This window comes from Chrysoperla carnea, chromosome 2 (assembly GCF_905475395.1).
Source record: "Chrysoperla carnea chromosome 2, inChrCarn1.1, whole genome shotgun sequence".
In the NCBI taxonomy this organism is placed as follows: Eukaryota; Metazoa; Arthropoda; class Insecta; order Neuroptera; family Chrysopidae; genus Chrysoperla; species Chrysoperla carnea.
Genome location: NC_058338.1, coordinates 77595638 through 77608278, shown reverse-complemented (window position 1 = coordinate 77608278; position 12641 = coordinate 77595638). Strand labels below are relative to the sequence as shown.

Below are 12641 nucleotides of genomic sequence, written 5' to 3'. Positions count from 1 at the left end.
AAAATCATCTTTTTATTGAATTTAATAAATAAATTAGTACATTTTATTATGATTTTCTTGACTAAATGGAAAATTACAATTTAATTAAAGCCAAAACTATAAAAAGTAATCTTGTATTGGTTGGATTGTAACCAATGTTTCCCTCCCTACGACTTTATAATAAATACTGATTATATTTGAGCTAGGAGTAACTCTTAGAAATCTTAGAAAATCTTTTGTACTGCGACCAGCAGTTTGATCTACTGTACCACGATATCTCATTGATTTCACTTGAATGGAGATCAATCGTAGGCAATAGTAAGTTTTTTTCCCCCATGTACCGTGGATTTTTGGATTCCTGAAAATTTCAGGGATGCAAACCAGTCAAAAATTCTCGTTCCTTACATTTTGAATACTCAATTCCCTTCCGAATTCGGTCGAAAAGAAATGTTGTTCAGCTGAATAAAATATCAAACCAACAAAATGAATAAATTATCATAAAAATTTTTCGATTCAATCAAAATAAAGTGGGTTGTTATCTACTATAGAGTGGTTTTTTATTCTTGCTTGTAACCAATAATTGCATTGACTGAATTGAATGTATTAATTGTCTGAGTTGCAGATTTATCTTGTTGAACCAACGGAGGTGGGTCAGTTGCATACGTTGCATTTTTTCTTGTACTTAATACACCATGTTTGCCTTTCATATGTTTAACATAATTCGATGAATCTGTAAAATGATGATTACATTCTATACACGAGTATGGACGCTCACCGGTATGTTGTCTTGTGTGAACCTGAAAAATTATTATATATAAAGGTTATTACCATTTTTTATTAAGTAAGTTTACAAATAAACGAGTTAAATAATCAAAAATGCAAATTATGTCAAAACAGAGTTTGAAAATAATGTAATACTAATTGACATCACAGCGGCATGCGTATAACGTGAGTTTCCGGATCGTTCGCCAATTTGAATTTTAATGATTTTCATTATTTTTTTCCTCGGTCATATGGCTCAAAAACAATCAGGGGAAAAAATTTGCCCATTTATCGAGACATTTACTTTCATTTAAAAAAATGTGAAAAAGGTCTATTAGAGTACATTAGGTGAAGATTCGTTTATACATCCCGGTTTAATCTTCTTTAAAAATGCAAATTAAATTTACCTTCAATAGTTGTTTTGTCCTAAACCGTTTATAACAATATTCACATTCGAATGCCAAAACACCGGTATGTACAGATGAATGTCGTATAAGTGTACCTTTCCGATGAAATCGTTGTCCACATACTTCACATGCGTGTCGTTTCTCATCGCTATGCACTTGTAAATGAACTTTTAATAATTGTTGTGTTTTAAATGTACGTTGACAATGTTCACAGCAGAATGGTTTCAAATCGGAATGTACGGTATTTAAATGATATTTTAATGAGCAATTTGTTAAAAATGTTTTGCCACATTGATCACATGTGAAATCACGTTCACCTAATAAACATATTAAATATTAATTACAAAGTTCTGGATCCATCTTATAAAATAATTTCACGAATCGTAACATGCTAAGCGGGGAACCCGTGACAGTTAAACTGCACTTACACGGATTTCAAAATTTCACATATGAATCAATGCTATTTAACGATAGGTAGGTACAATATGGACTAGGTGTGTCGAAATTTTGAGGTGGATTTTGCACGCCAAAAAAATTTTACAAAGCAACTCATATTCACAATTTGTAAGGTTTGTGTGCTCGTTTAGCTCAAAAAATCGATTTCTAGGAGGACTTTGAGCTCAATTTTTTCGTTTTTTTTTTTTTTTGGTTTGTTTTAACAACAAATCATTTTGTTTTTAACCCCCAAACCAAAAAAGGAGTGTTCTAACATTGACCGCTATGTGTGTGCGTGTCTGACTAATTTGTGGCATCGAAGCGCATAACGGATGATTTTGATTTTTTTTTCTGTTTCGAGTTTGAAAGATAATATAATGGAGAGTGTTCTTTGCTATGTTTCAAGTACGAGTTTAGGGTTCCGTACACGGAAAAACTAAAAAATAGGCAATGGTCCTCAAAATCGGTTCAGTATGGAGAAAGCTTTAAGGAAAAAGGTAATTTAATGGAGTTGTTCTTAGATACGTTTCAAGTGCAAGTTTAGGGTTCCGCACCCGAAAAATTGGTCGGGAGTTTTTTAAATTTCTTTTGTTGGTTAAAAAAGTATGTTGGGTCTCACTTTTTTTCCAATCTTGATGGCTTCAGATCTTTTTCCTACATTTTCCTAATATAAAATGATTTCAAACCTCCCCACACCCAAAACGTGCATATTAGGATTCGTGAAATTCCTTTAAATATAATGCCTTATTTATAAATTTGTATATTTTATGTAACCTTTATGAATTTTATGATGATTTTTCAGACCCGATTGTGTATGTAATGTTTTATGGCACAATTCACATTCATATTTAGGTCTTGATTGTACTGGTGCTGCTGTCCCCGAATGTTTACGCATATGTACACGTAATGAATTTGAATTTTTATAACTTTTACCACATGTTGGACATATAAAATTTTTTTCGGATGAATGACTACGTGCATGATTTCGTAAAAGTTTACGACGATGGAAAAATCTTCCACATTCATCGCATCTAAAAAAAAAAAAATGGACCTACAAATGATACAATTTTTTATGCCCTAGTACAGAGTCATTCAAAAGTGACCTTTATGAAAGTTTTTTGAGGCAAGGGGCGAATCTACTTAAGGGTTTTTTGGGCTGCGGCCCAGGAACTCTTGAATACAAAAGGTCTCCAGCCTCCATTAAAAAATTGACTAAATAAATACTATATTACACTACAAGTTACAAGGGTAGAAAGTTTTAGATTCCTGCACTGCGCGCAGTTCAGGGCTTTCAAACTTTCTGCTCGTGTGATTTATACTATTTTTCTTTATTTTCAGCCGAAAGTACGTACTTGCTGCTTTTGTTGGGAAGCCGAAAGTCTGGTATTTATGCTTTAGTACCAAAGCCGGTACCAATAAAGCGGTAACCGTGGATAAAGAAAAAATAGTTCTTTAACAAAATGACAAATGGTAGAATTATTAGGCAGGCTCCTACGTAGTATTCGCCCCTGATTGAAGTATTTGTATACATACTTATATTTAAATTTATTCCTATGTGCTGACATATGTCGTTTAAAATTATAATATGATTCGAATACTTTTGAACATTCCATACAATTGTACTTCGGTGGTTGATCATGAACCTCTTCAAAATGTTGACGAAATTTTTCTAATCCTGTAAGTTCATTTTCACAAATAACACATTTCCATTTATAAGTTTTCCATTCTAGAAATAATAATTACATTGTGCAATTGTTTAAATATGATACTTGATAAAGATGTACGAATAAAAAACTGTAATACCATCTTTAATTCGACGTATCATTTCATTTCGTTCAGCTTTTTGACGTTCGTATTCTGGATCTTCCGGTTCTTTTTTAATCTTTTGATCTCGTTTTATGTCTAAAATACAACGTTATTTAAGTTTAAATATGAATTAATTAATTTGGGAAATGCTTACAACTTACATTTTCTTTTTACTTTATCAGAATTATGAAAATCAATCTTTCTTTTCTTAGTTTTTCTTTTTACGGTACTCTGGAAAAAAAGTACGTTAAAATTAAATTATACTCTCCTCTAAAGAGGAAAAGGAAAGATTATATTAGCCCATATTAATTCAACGCAATATAGTTAATTAATTGGTTTGAATTTAAGTTAATTGGCAGGGCCGGATTAACAAGTAGGCAGAATAGGCAGTTGCCTGGGGCCCCCAATTTTAGGGGGCCCCCAAAAAATGAAAAAGCCTTCTAAAATTTTCTTACAAACATAAAATTCTAGAGAGTGAAAGGAAATATAATCAGAACTGAAAATAAATTTTACTCAAATAAATAAAACTCAATTGGCCGCATTCAAAAGGCGACGACCGACGAACTAGACAAAGTTCCTAAAAAGGACATTTCCGACTACTTTGACAAAACTTATAGTCATTTGTATAAGATTCTAATGGAAGATCAATTAGCCGATGTATTTCCTAACACAGAAATAGCTCTTCGGATTTTTTTAATGATCAACATTAATGATCACACATTGTTCTGCCGAACGATACTTCTCGCAATTAAAAAAAAAAATCGAAGCTGCTGAAAGAGCTACAATGCGACAAGAGCGATTCGATATGTTAGGTATACTTTGCATTGAGTCAGATTAAGTTTGTATTTTTAATCGAAAAAAGAAGGGAACGGACGTGAAAAAAGGGCCCCCAAGTTGATGGTTGCCTAGGGCCCCGTTGAGGATTAATCCGGCCCTGTTAATTGGAATTGGTTCCACCTTCATAACATGGGCATCTCTGATGATCCCACTTGTAGAGCTTTTATGGCGAGGACGATCAAACCTCCATACATGTTATTTGCACATGCAGAAACCTACAGGACGTTAGGTTTAGGATTTTGGGTCCGAAACTTTGGATCCATCAATCCTGAGAGGGATCCTCGCGAAGAAGCTGCGACTTTTCTCCGAGGCATCTGGCCACGACAGAATACTATAGCTTCATCTGCTTAAAATACCATCGTATATACCCAGAGACGTCTTGCCTTCGGGTGACAGGTTGTTCTCAGGGAGAGCACATAGGATCTCTTAGTCTATAGGTGCTAGGAGCACATTTGCAGAACCCCTCTTATATATTATTATTATTATTAATAGAGATTAGTCTCTTTTTGGTAGCTCGTACTATAATATGGGTAAGACCTTACCTTATTTGAATCTTTTTCTTTTGTTTCAGTTTCATCACAATCATCATCTACAATAAAATAGTGACAGAAATAAATAAAATTTCAAGCTTAAAGAACCCTGCACAAAGCCAATAATTTCAATTGGTCGAACAATAATTTTTTATAAGATAGTCTAGGTATGTTTTTCTGAATAAGACTTACCATTGACTCAAAAAATAATGACTTTTAAATTCTGGTACTTTGCGACATTCAACCGACTTTCCATGCAAAAATAATACACTTATGTAATGTGTATTGCCTTTAAGCGATTGATTATTAAAAAAATTGAATAAATCAATGCAGTAATTTTTCAAAATATTACTTTTTCATTGGTTTTGTGCAAGTTCGTTTCTAAATCTAATTATTTCATATTATAAAGTAAATAAAATCCGGAAATAAATTTTTCGAACCGAAATCAATAGTTAATTTCACAGTATACTTGTAATTTCAACTTATTTATATCTAATCGACACTCTGGTGCAAAGAATTTAGGTCTAGTTAGAAAATTGCACTTCTACAATTTCTGAAAGAATAGTAAAAATCAACAAATATGTGTACCATTTTTTATTTTAAAATCATCATTATCGTCTTGCAGACACGGTTCCACATAATCATAAGAATTTAATTCTGTATCAGATAATTCTTCTTTAATACTTGTTTTGGTATCTTCAACAGCTTCTTCTAAACGATCTTGTGCTTCTTTAACTGATTCTTGAAAATCATAGGTCGCTGTGACTTTATCACAACATAACGAGCATACATTCTTTGGTAACCGGGTATCGTTAAAATGTAAATTCAAACATTGTTGTATTTTATGCTCTAAATTCATTTTAATTGCTTCATTCTTTTTAACGTGAATTACTTCATTTGTAAATTTATAATCAGCACATAAACGGCATTGTACGTATAAACTCATAATGATAAGCTTTTAAAAAAATTTTTAACAATTATTTCAATAATTTGTTTCAAAATCAACAATACAAATTTTTTTTTTAAATTATTTTCATTAAAAAATAATTATAATTAAGTAATGTCTGTATTTAAAACAAAATTTATATTCATTTTCTTTTCACGATAGTTAAAATAAGCGTTTGATTAAATTTTAAAAAATATAATAACGTAGTTTTATTTTGAAAAAAAAAATTTTTTGTTTACTTCTTGATGTTTCTGAATTCGCTTGCATAACTTTCTCATCCAAATAATTGATTTATTTTTATGCGTTTTCGTTAAATATTCTTGATTATTCTGTCAATTCCAGTGCATTATATATTTTTCAATATATTTTTCTTTATACAAATTTCTTTCTTGCACTTTTTGCACCTCTACCTCACCTAGGATACTCTTTTTTTTACGTGAACTAAAAAGGGTGAAAAATGAATAACGGTTGAAAATATTTATTTGTTTTTTAAAAAACGTAATTTTATTATTCAGAGGTTTACAATTAAAATCGTCTTGGTAATTATCCTAAAATTGTACAAATCTTTTGATGTATATCTTACTCCTGCGTAAGCAGATCACTTCAGAACCTATATTTAGATTACTTTAAATTTATTAAAAGAACACAGCTATGAATAAGAAACTTCTCCAAGGGCAAAGACGCAAGACCCAATTGACCTATGTTGTTCATTTACGAACTCGACCTCATTTTTTACGTCTTGAGCACGCTATAGAAATTTCAGCTTGATATCTTTTTTGTTTTTGAGTTATCGTGTCGACAGGCAGGCGGACATACAACCAATAATGCTTAATATACCTTAATATATTTTATGTATACATGGTATAAAAATATCAAATGAGCGTTGATCACATTAGCCGTAAAGATGGAAGAGTGGATGAAACCTTAACTTTCTACTCCAAAAAAAAATTCCCGGTATTTTGTTCTTTAATAAAAATCGTAATTGCACTGGCCCAATAATCATACCCTGAGGAACACAAGCTTTTAAAATGGGGTATAATTTATTAATTAAAAATATAATAAAGCTTTAATTTTCAGATTTTATTAGATTTTGTACTTTATAAAAGTCAAGTATATTTCTTATAATAATTTGTTATAATTTTTTTACAATACTGTACAGTTAATACCACAAATACGTAAATTTGCTGTGATGTGTGTAATATAGAATTTATATATTATATAAATATTTGGAATGTTTTATTTTTTTTAAATTGCGTTACAATCTTTAATTATTATTCATTATAGAGGGGTTAATATTTTCCACTTTTTGCTCAGGATTTGCTGGAGGATCGTCGTCAAACTTGTATGTAACATTTTTCCTTATACTCATTACACCGTGTTTACCTTTCATATGTTTAATATAATTTGATGAATCTGTAAAATGTTGATTACATTCCAAACATGAGTAGGGACATTCGCCGGTATGTTGTCTTGTATGTACCTAGAAATAATTGTCATTTGTAAAAAAAAAAAATACACTGGCATAATTAGTTCAATATAGAGTATCCCGTAAGAAACATTCAGAGAGTACAGTGATAATGGCGATAATGTTCGAAGTAGAAAGTTTCCTTGCAACTTTTAATAAGTAGGATTGAAGAAATAAAATTTCCAATTTACTTTGCTTAGTCCACTTCTATTTATTTAATATTTTAATAATTTAAGCTTAGGTCTTAAAAGTATTCTCGGATAATTCATTCTCTTATTAATCGAGAAATTCTTAAAACTAAAAACGATAGATAAAACTGTAAAGCAACTCTCTGAATGCGAAATATATGTCAGTTATGTTTCAAATCATCAAATTCAAAAGAAAACCTATTTAAATAGATTTTAGTAAATACTTTACCTTCAAAAGTTGTTTTGTTCTAAACCGTTTATAGCAATATTCACATGCAAAGTCAAGCACACCCGTATGTACAGACGAATGTCTTGATAATGTTTCTTTTCGATGAAAACGTTTACCACAAACTTCGCAAGCATGCCTTTTTTCTGAACTGTGTGCTTGCATATGCCGTTTTAATAATGGTTGTGTTTTGAACGTTCGACGACAATGTTCACAACAGAATGGTTTCAAATCTGAGTGTACGGTATTCATATGATATTTCAACGAACTGTTGGTCAAAAATGCTTTTCCACATTGATCGCATGTAAAGTTTCGTTCACCTTAAAATAAAAGAAAATTTCATATTTACAATTAAAAAAATAATAATTTGGCTCGAATTCTTTCTTATGTGGTCAATAAACCATTGATAGAATCTGGTGATTATTGTTTAAGATTATACGTTAGTGCTTCAGGTTCCATGCTTGGACCTGTCTTATACAAAATGATATACACCCATACCAATTAATTTAAACAAGATATAACCAGGGATAGCGAACCTTTACGTATCACCGTGTCATTATATAATCTTGACATCGTGATTATCGGAATTCGCAATTATTTCTTTCTTACTGACATTTTCTACGTAATTTACAGCCTACATTTGCAGCCGAGTAACTTGTCGTGCTCGTATAACAATTTTTGCCAACATATTTAATCATAAACGTTATTTACTTCTGTCTTTCATTGCACATGCAATTTTTTTCGCTCTGATTCGCTTATTTGGCTAACGAATTTGTGATTTGATTCAAAATGTCAATTGTAGTCCACGTGTAACTACAATAACAAACGAGCGCAAGTTCGTATCACTCGCGTTCGTTTGCAATATAATACTTCATAGTGAAATTTGTGATCGGTGGCGTGGCCGAAATATTACATTGCCTCGCCATCCCTGAGATAGATGGTTTTAATTATCGACAATGTGGCAATGACTTCAAAAATTTAACAAAAAAAAAACCCACCTTTATGAATTTTAATATGATTATAAAGTCCAGATTGTGTATGCAACGTTTTATGACACAATTCACATTCGTACTTCGGACGATTTTGTGTTAAAACAGATGCATGTATTCGTAAATGTACTCGTAACGAATCCGAAGTTTTATAATGTTTACCACATTTTGGGCACATGAAATTTTTCTCGGTTGAATGACTGATTAAATGTTTTTTAAGGATTTTACGTCGTGGGAAAAATCGATCACATTTATCACACCTAGAACAAATAGCAAAATGTTTAAAAATGGAAACAAATAATAAAATGTTTAAGAATGGAATATTTTTTTAAAATGGAAATTGTTTTTCATACTTAAACTTAAATTCATTTCGATGACAAGACATATGCCGTTTAAAATTATAATCCGATTCGAATACTTTATTACATTCCATACAAATGTATTTGGGCGGTTGTTTATGTACTTCCTCGAAATGTTTTCTAAATGTATCCAAGCCCATTAATTCATTTTGACATAATACACATTTCCATTTATACATTTTCCATTCTGAAAAATAAATATTAATGGAATTTTTAATGAGGAAATGCTAAATATATAATGAAGTTTTGAGTTTTCATAGACTATTCCCGTAAAGTACCCATTTGATAAAACTTTTTTAATTTACCATCTTTAATTCGTCGAATTAATGCATTTCGTTCTGCTCTCTCTCGTGCTCTTTCTGGATCTTCTTCATCGTCGGTTGTTTTGCTAACACTTTTCCTTTCTTTTTTCACGTCTGTAACAGTTTAAGGATTTATTAATAAGACAGGATAAATTGATATCTCATTAAGTGGTATATCAAAAAACTTCCAAGTCATTATTGTCCCAAACATGGTCATTTTGAGAAACCTTATTTATGTCATCATAATATTGTAGTTTCCGTCAGATTGTAAACTAATTGTGGAACCAAAACCACCAAAATCCGTGCATCCATGCTAAGTCGACCCAGACCAACTAAACACAACGCAATGTTCTTATTTTCGTTAATAGGAGTTTGTTTCTAATCAGTTTACAATCTGACGGGAATTACAATACTCGTAATCTTTCGTGTCGAATAACGTGAATAACCCTAGATACTGCCTGTCCTTTTACGTTAAATATATTTATATTTTAAATTCTTTAAAATTTTTATTGATACGTACATTTTCTTTTCGATTCAGCTAAGTTTTTACTTTCATGTTTTCGTTTCCTACGGCTTCTTTTCTCTTCAGACTAAAAATATAAATATTTTAATTTATTACTTAAACTATTAAGCCTTAACTTAAACTAAAAATCAAACGACTTTTGTTTCAAACAAAAGTATTTGAGATGTAAAGTGTAAATATTATACAATTTGGAGGAGTTATATTACGGACGGAACTCACGAACCCTAATATAACTCCCCATACAGCAACTTGTTAAATATTTCGTTCATTTCTTATTTAATTTTCCTTACCTTAATCTTCCTTTCGGATGACTTAGGTTTCGAATCTTCTTCATCTTTATCTTCGTCATCGTCATAGCTATCATCTGTAATAAAAAAAATAATGTTCAGTAATGGTATATCCGGAAGATTTTACATCAAAGCGTCCTTTTGATGGCCTTAATGGACAACCGTAGTTTTATTAAAAAGGTTCCTGTACATATCCTTTAGAAAAATACTTTTCAATAGATTTTCAGTCGAGGGAGGAAATTCCCATCCAAAGAGATCCCAGGCAACTTTTTTCCTTTGACCTCTCGTTAACTGATGCAACGCGAATAACTTGGCTAGCTATTTGCGTATCGAGTTTGGTTGACTTGAAGTTTTTGTTGTTCATTTCGCTTGTTTTTGCCTGATCATATTACAGATCCTTCCCATAAAAGCTTTTAAAACAAAAACTAATCACGATTTTTGGAAACTTTCTCAAATACCAATACAAGACAACATTATGAACTGCACGGCTTGCCATTCTGATGCAGACTTACGAAAGAAAATATTGTGGGTTGATTGAAAGTCATAGAAGAGTTGAGTCAATAGACGAAGAACGGTCAACGCAATTTTATACAACTTTAAAAAATGCAAAGAAAATGGTTTACTTTGTTTGTGTTTACGTCTTAAACGAAGATTTAAGCTTATAAATACAGTAAACCCTCGGTAATTCGAACCCTGTCTGGTCCGACACCCCTTGTAATCCGACATAACTATAACGGTAATTAGAAAATAATTGAAATCTAATCACTTTGATATGTAATTTGTCGGATTACTATAGGTATTCTTTTTCAAAAAGTTCCGGCCTAAAAAACATTTGTGGCAGTACTCTATAGTCCAACAAATTCGATAATTCGACATCACCTTGCTTAAAACTTTCGTCATATTGCCGCGGGTCCACTGTATATAGCTAGCTGTTTATACTATTATGCGCGTAATTATAAATTTTTGACCTTAAATTGCTCAAAAAAGATAATTATTCTAAAGTTGTTTGATTTTTAAAAACGAACACTTTTTATCTGTAAACTTTTCTTATCATATTTAATTTCTTGAGTTGAAAAGACCAATTATTTTTGTGTATGGAAAAAATCAAAATAGTTATCCTTCAGAGTTTTGACTTTTTACGATTAAAAAACCGTGAGTGACACCGCCAATGAGTTTATATCTTGAGTCGTAAATTTAAATAATCCTCAGGGGAAAAAAACAATTTAACTTTGGAAAAAATCGTGTGTCCAGCTGAGTAAACAATTTTTCTTGGATTAAATTAATTTTAACTTAACTGTATACGAGTAGCGCAACTCTCATTGTTAGAAAAAATTTCCTGTAAAATAATATATTGGGTAAAAAAAGAAATATTTACCATCTTTAATCTTTGTATCATTCTCATCATCTTGATTCAACAATGGTTCCACATAATCATACGAATTTAATTCTGTATCAGATACTTCTTCTTTAATATTTGATTTACTATCCTCTACAGCATCCTCTAAACGTTGTTGTGCCTCTTTAACTAACTCTTGGAAATCATAGGTTGCGGTGACTTTATCACAACATAACGAGCATACATTCTTTGGTAACCGAGTATCGTTGAAATGTAGATTCAAACATTGTTGTATTTTTTGCTCCAAATTTAATTGTACTGCTTCGTCTTGTTTAATATGAATTAATTCATTTGTGAATTTTAAATCAGCACATAATCGGCATTGAGCGTATAAACTCATTTTGTTTTAATAAAATCGTACACACTTTTTAACAACACAAATTAGTGAATAAAAAAAGAAATTACTTTTAAAATACAATCATTTTTTTGTTTAATAAAATTTTTGCTCGAAATAAAAAATGTTTGTTTATTTTTTTCTAACTTCTATGTTTATTATATTTTATATACACTACACTAAAAGCATTAAAAATCAGTATGAAATTTTTTTTGTTTATATAATAAAATTAAAAATTTACGAGAATATTAAATTTTTTAAATTATTTATAATATATTTTATTTACAAAATTAAAATTTTAGCTTGGCATAACAACTCTAAAAAAGCAAAGTATACTTTCGTCTTTTCTTTCCTCTATATTTATTAATCGACCAAAATGTAAGTTATAATAGCGTTTTCTTTTTCTAATAATATAGTAAATCAACTGTTAAAAGTGAGTAGGACTTATATTAATTTAACTTATGTTATTTTTTTATTCCATTGTATATAATTTTACTACAAGCGCTTACAATTGAATACACCTAGCGCACCAAACGTCATACGCTAGAATATCCGCCATATTGAATTACAGGGGTGCATTCAACAATAGACATTTTTATTTTAACAAATGATTCATTTTTGTTTCGGGCAGTATGTCTTATGTCATAAAACTATTCAAGTAAAGAAATGCCATATATCTTTTATCATTGCCAGGCCATTCTATTTGATGGAAAATCTGTAAAAATAATTAATGGCTGTTTTTAGTTGAGGAGAACCAAGAACACATAAATAAGGACGTGAAACCCCTATGTTGAGCTATAAGCACCCTTGGCTGAATTTACGGCTCTTATCTGGACAGGATCTAGCCACTGGTCGTTGCATACTTTGTAC

At 30.8% G+C, this 12641-nt stretch overlaps 2 protein-coding genes across 2 annotated transcripts; both read right to left on the bottom strand.

Annotated features, from left to right (window-relative positions):
• Positions 1–126: 126 nt before the first annotated feature.
• Positions 127–5722, bottom strand: LOC123292944 (zinc finger protein 37 homolog). Its single transcript, XM_044873657.1, has 8 exons — positions 5345–5722; positions 4769–4815; positions 3551–3620; positions 3387–3485; positions 3117–3309; positions 2358–2614; positions 1149–1465; positions 127–776 (listed from the first exon to the last, which is right to left on the bottom strand). The coding sequence occupies exons 1-8, from the start codon at positions 5700–5702 to the stop codon at positions 537–539; spliced, it is 1581 nt and encodes a 526-aa protein (XP_044729592.1). The 5' UTR covers positions 5703–5722; the 3' UTR covers positions 127–536.
• Positions 5723–6848: 1126 nt separating this feature from the next.
• On the bottom strand, positions 6849–11859 carry LOC123294080 (zinc finger protein 311-like). The gene is made up of 8 exons (XM_044875153.1): positions 11417–11859; positions 10045–10118; positions 9752–9821; positions 9235–9345; positions 8924–9116; positions 8580–8830; positions 7585–7901; positions 6849–7182 (listed from the first exon to the last, which is right to left on the bottom strand). The coding sequence occupies exons 1-8, from the start codon at positions 11775–11777 to the stop codon at positions 6967–6969; spliced, it is 1593 nt and encodes a 530-aa protein (XP_044731088.1). The 5' UTR covers positions 11778–11859; the 3' UTR covers positions 6849–6966.
• Between the last annotated feature and the right edge of the window lie 782 nt (positions 11860–12641).

Excerpts from the sequence above, each read along its gene's own strand:
- LOC123294080 (XM_044875153.1), bottom strand. The coding sequence starts at position 11,777 with ATGAGTTTATACGCTCAATGCCGATTATGTGCTGATTTAAAATTCACA. Across the intron at positions 9,822-10,044 it reads CATCCGAAAGGAAGATTAAG|TCTGAAGAGAAAAGAAGCCG; the intron begins GTAAGGAAAATT and ends TTATATTTTTAG. Across the intron at positions 7,183-7,584 it reads GAACAAAACAACTTTTGAAG|GTACATACAAGACAACATAC; the intron begins GTAAAGTATTTA and ends AATTATTTCTAG.
- LOC123292944 (XM_044873657.1), bottom strand. The coding sequence starts at position 5,702 with ATGAGTTTATACGTACAATGCCGTTTATGTGCTGATTATAAATTTACA. Across the intron at positions 3,310-3,386 it reads GATACGTCGAATTAAAGATG|AATGGAAAACTTATAAATGG; the intron begins GTATTACAGTTT and ends TATTATTTCTAG. Across the intron at positions 2,615-3,116 it reads AGGAATAAATTTAAATATAA|ATGCGATGAATGTGGAAGAT; the intron begins GTATGTATACAA and ends TTTTTTTTTTAG.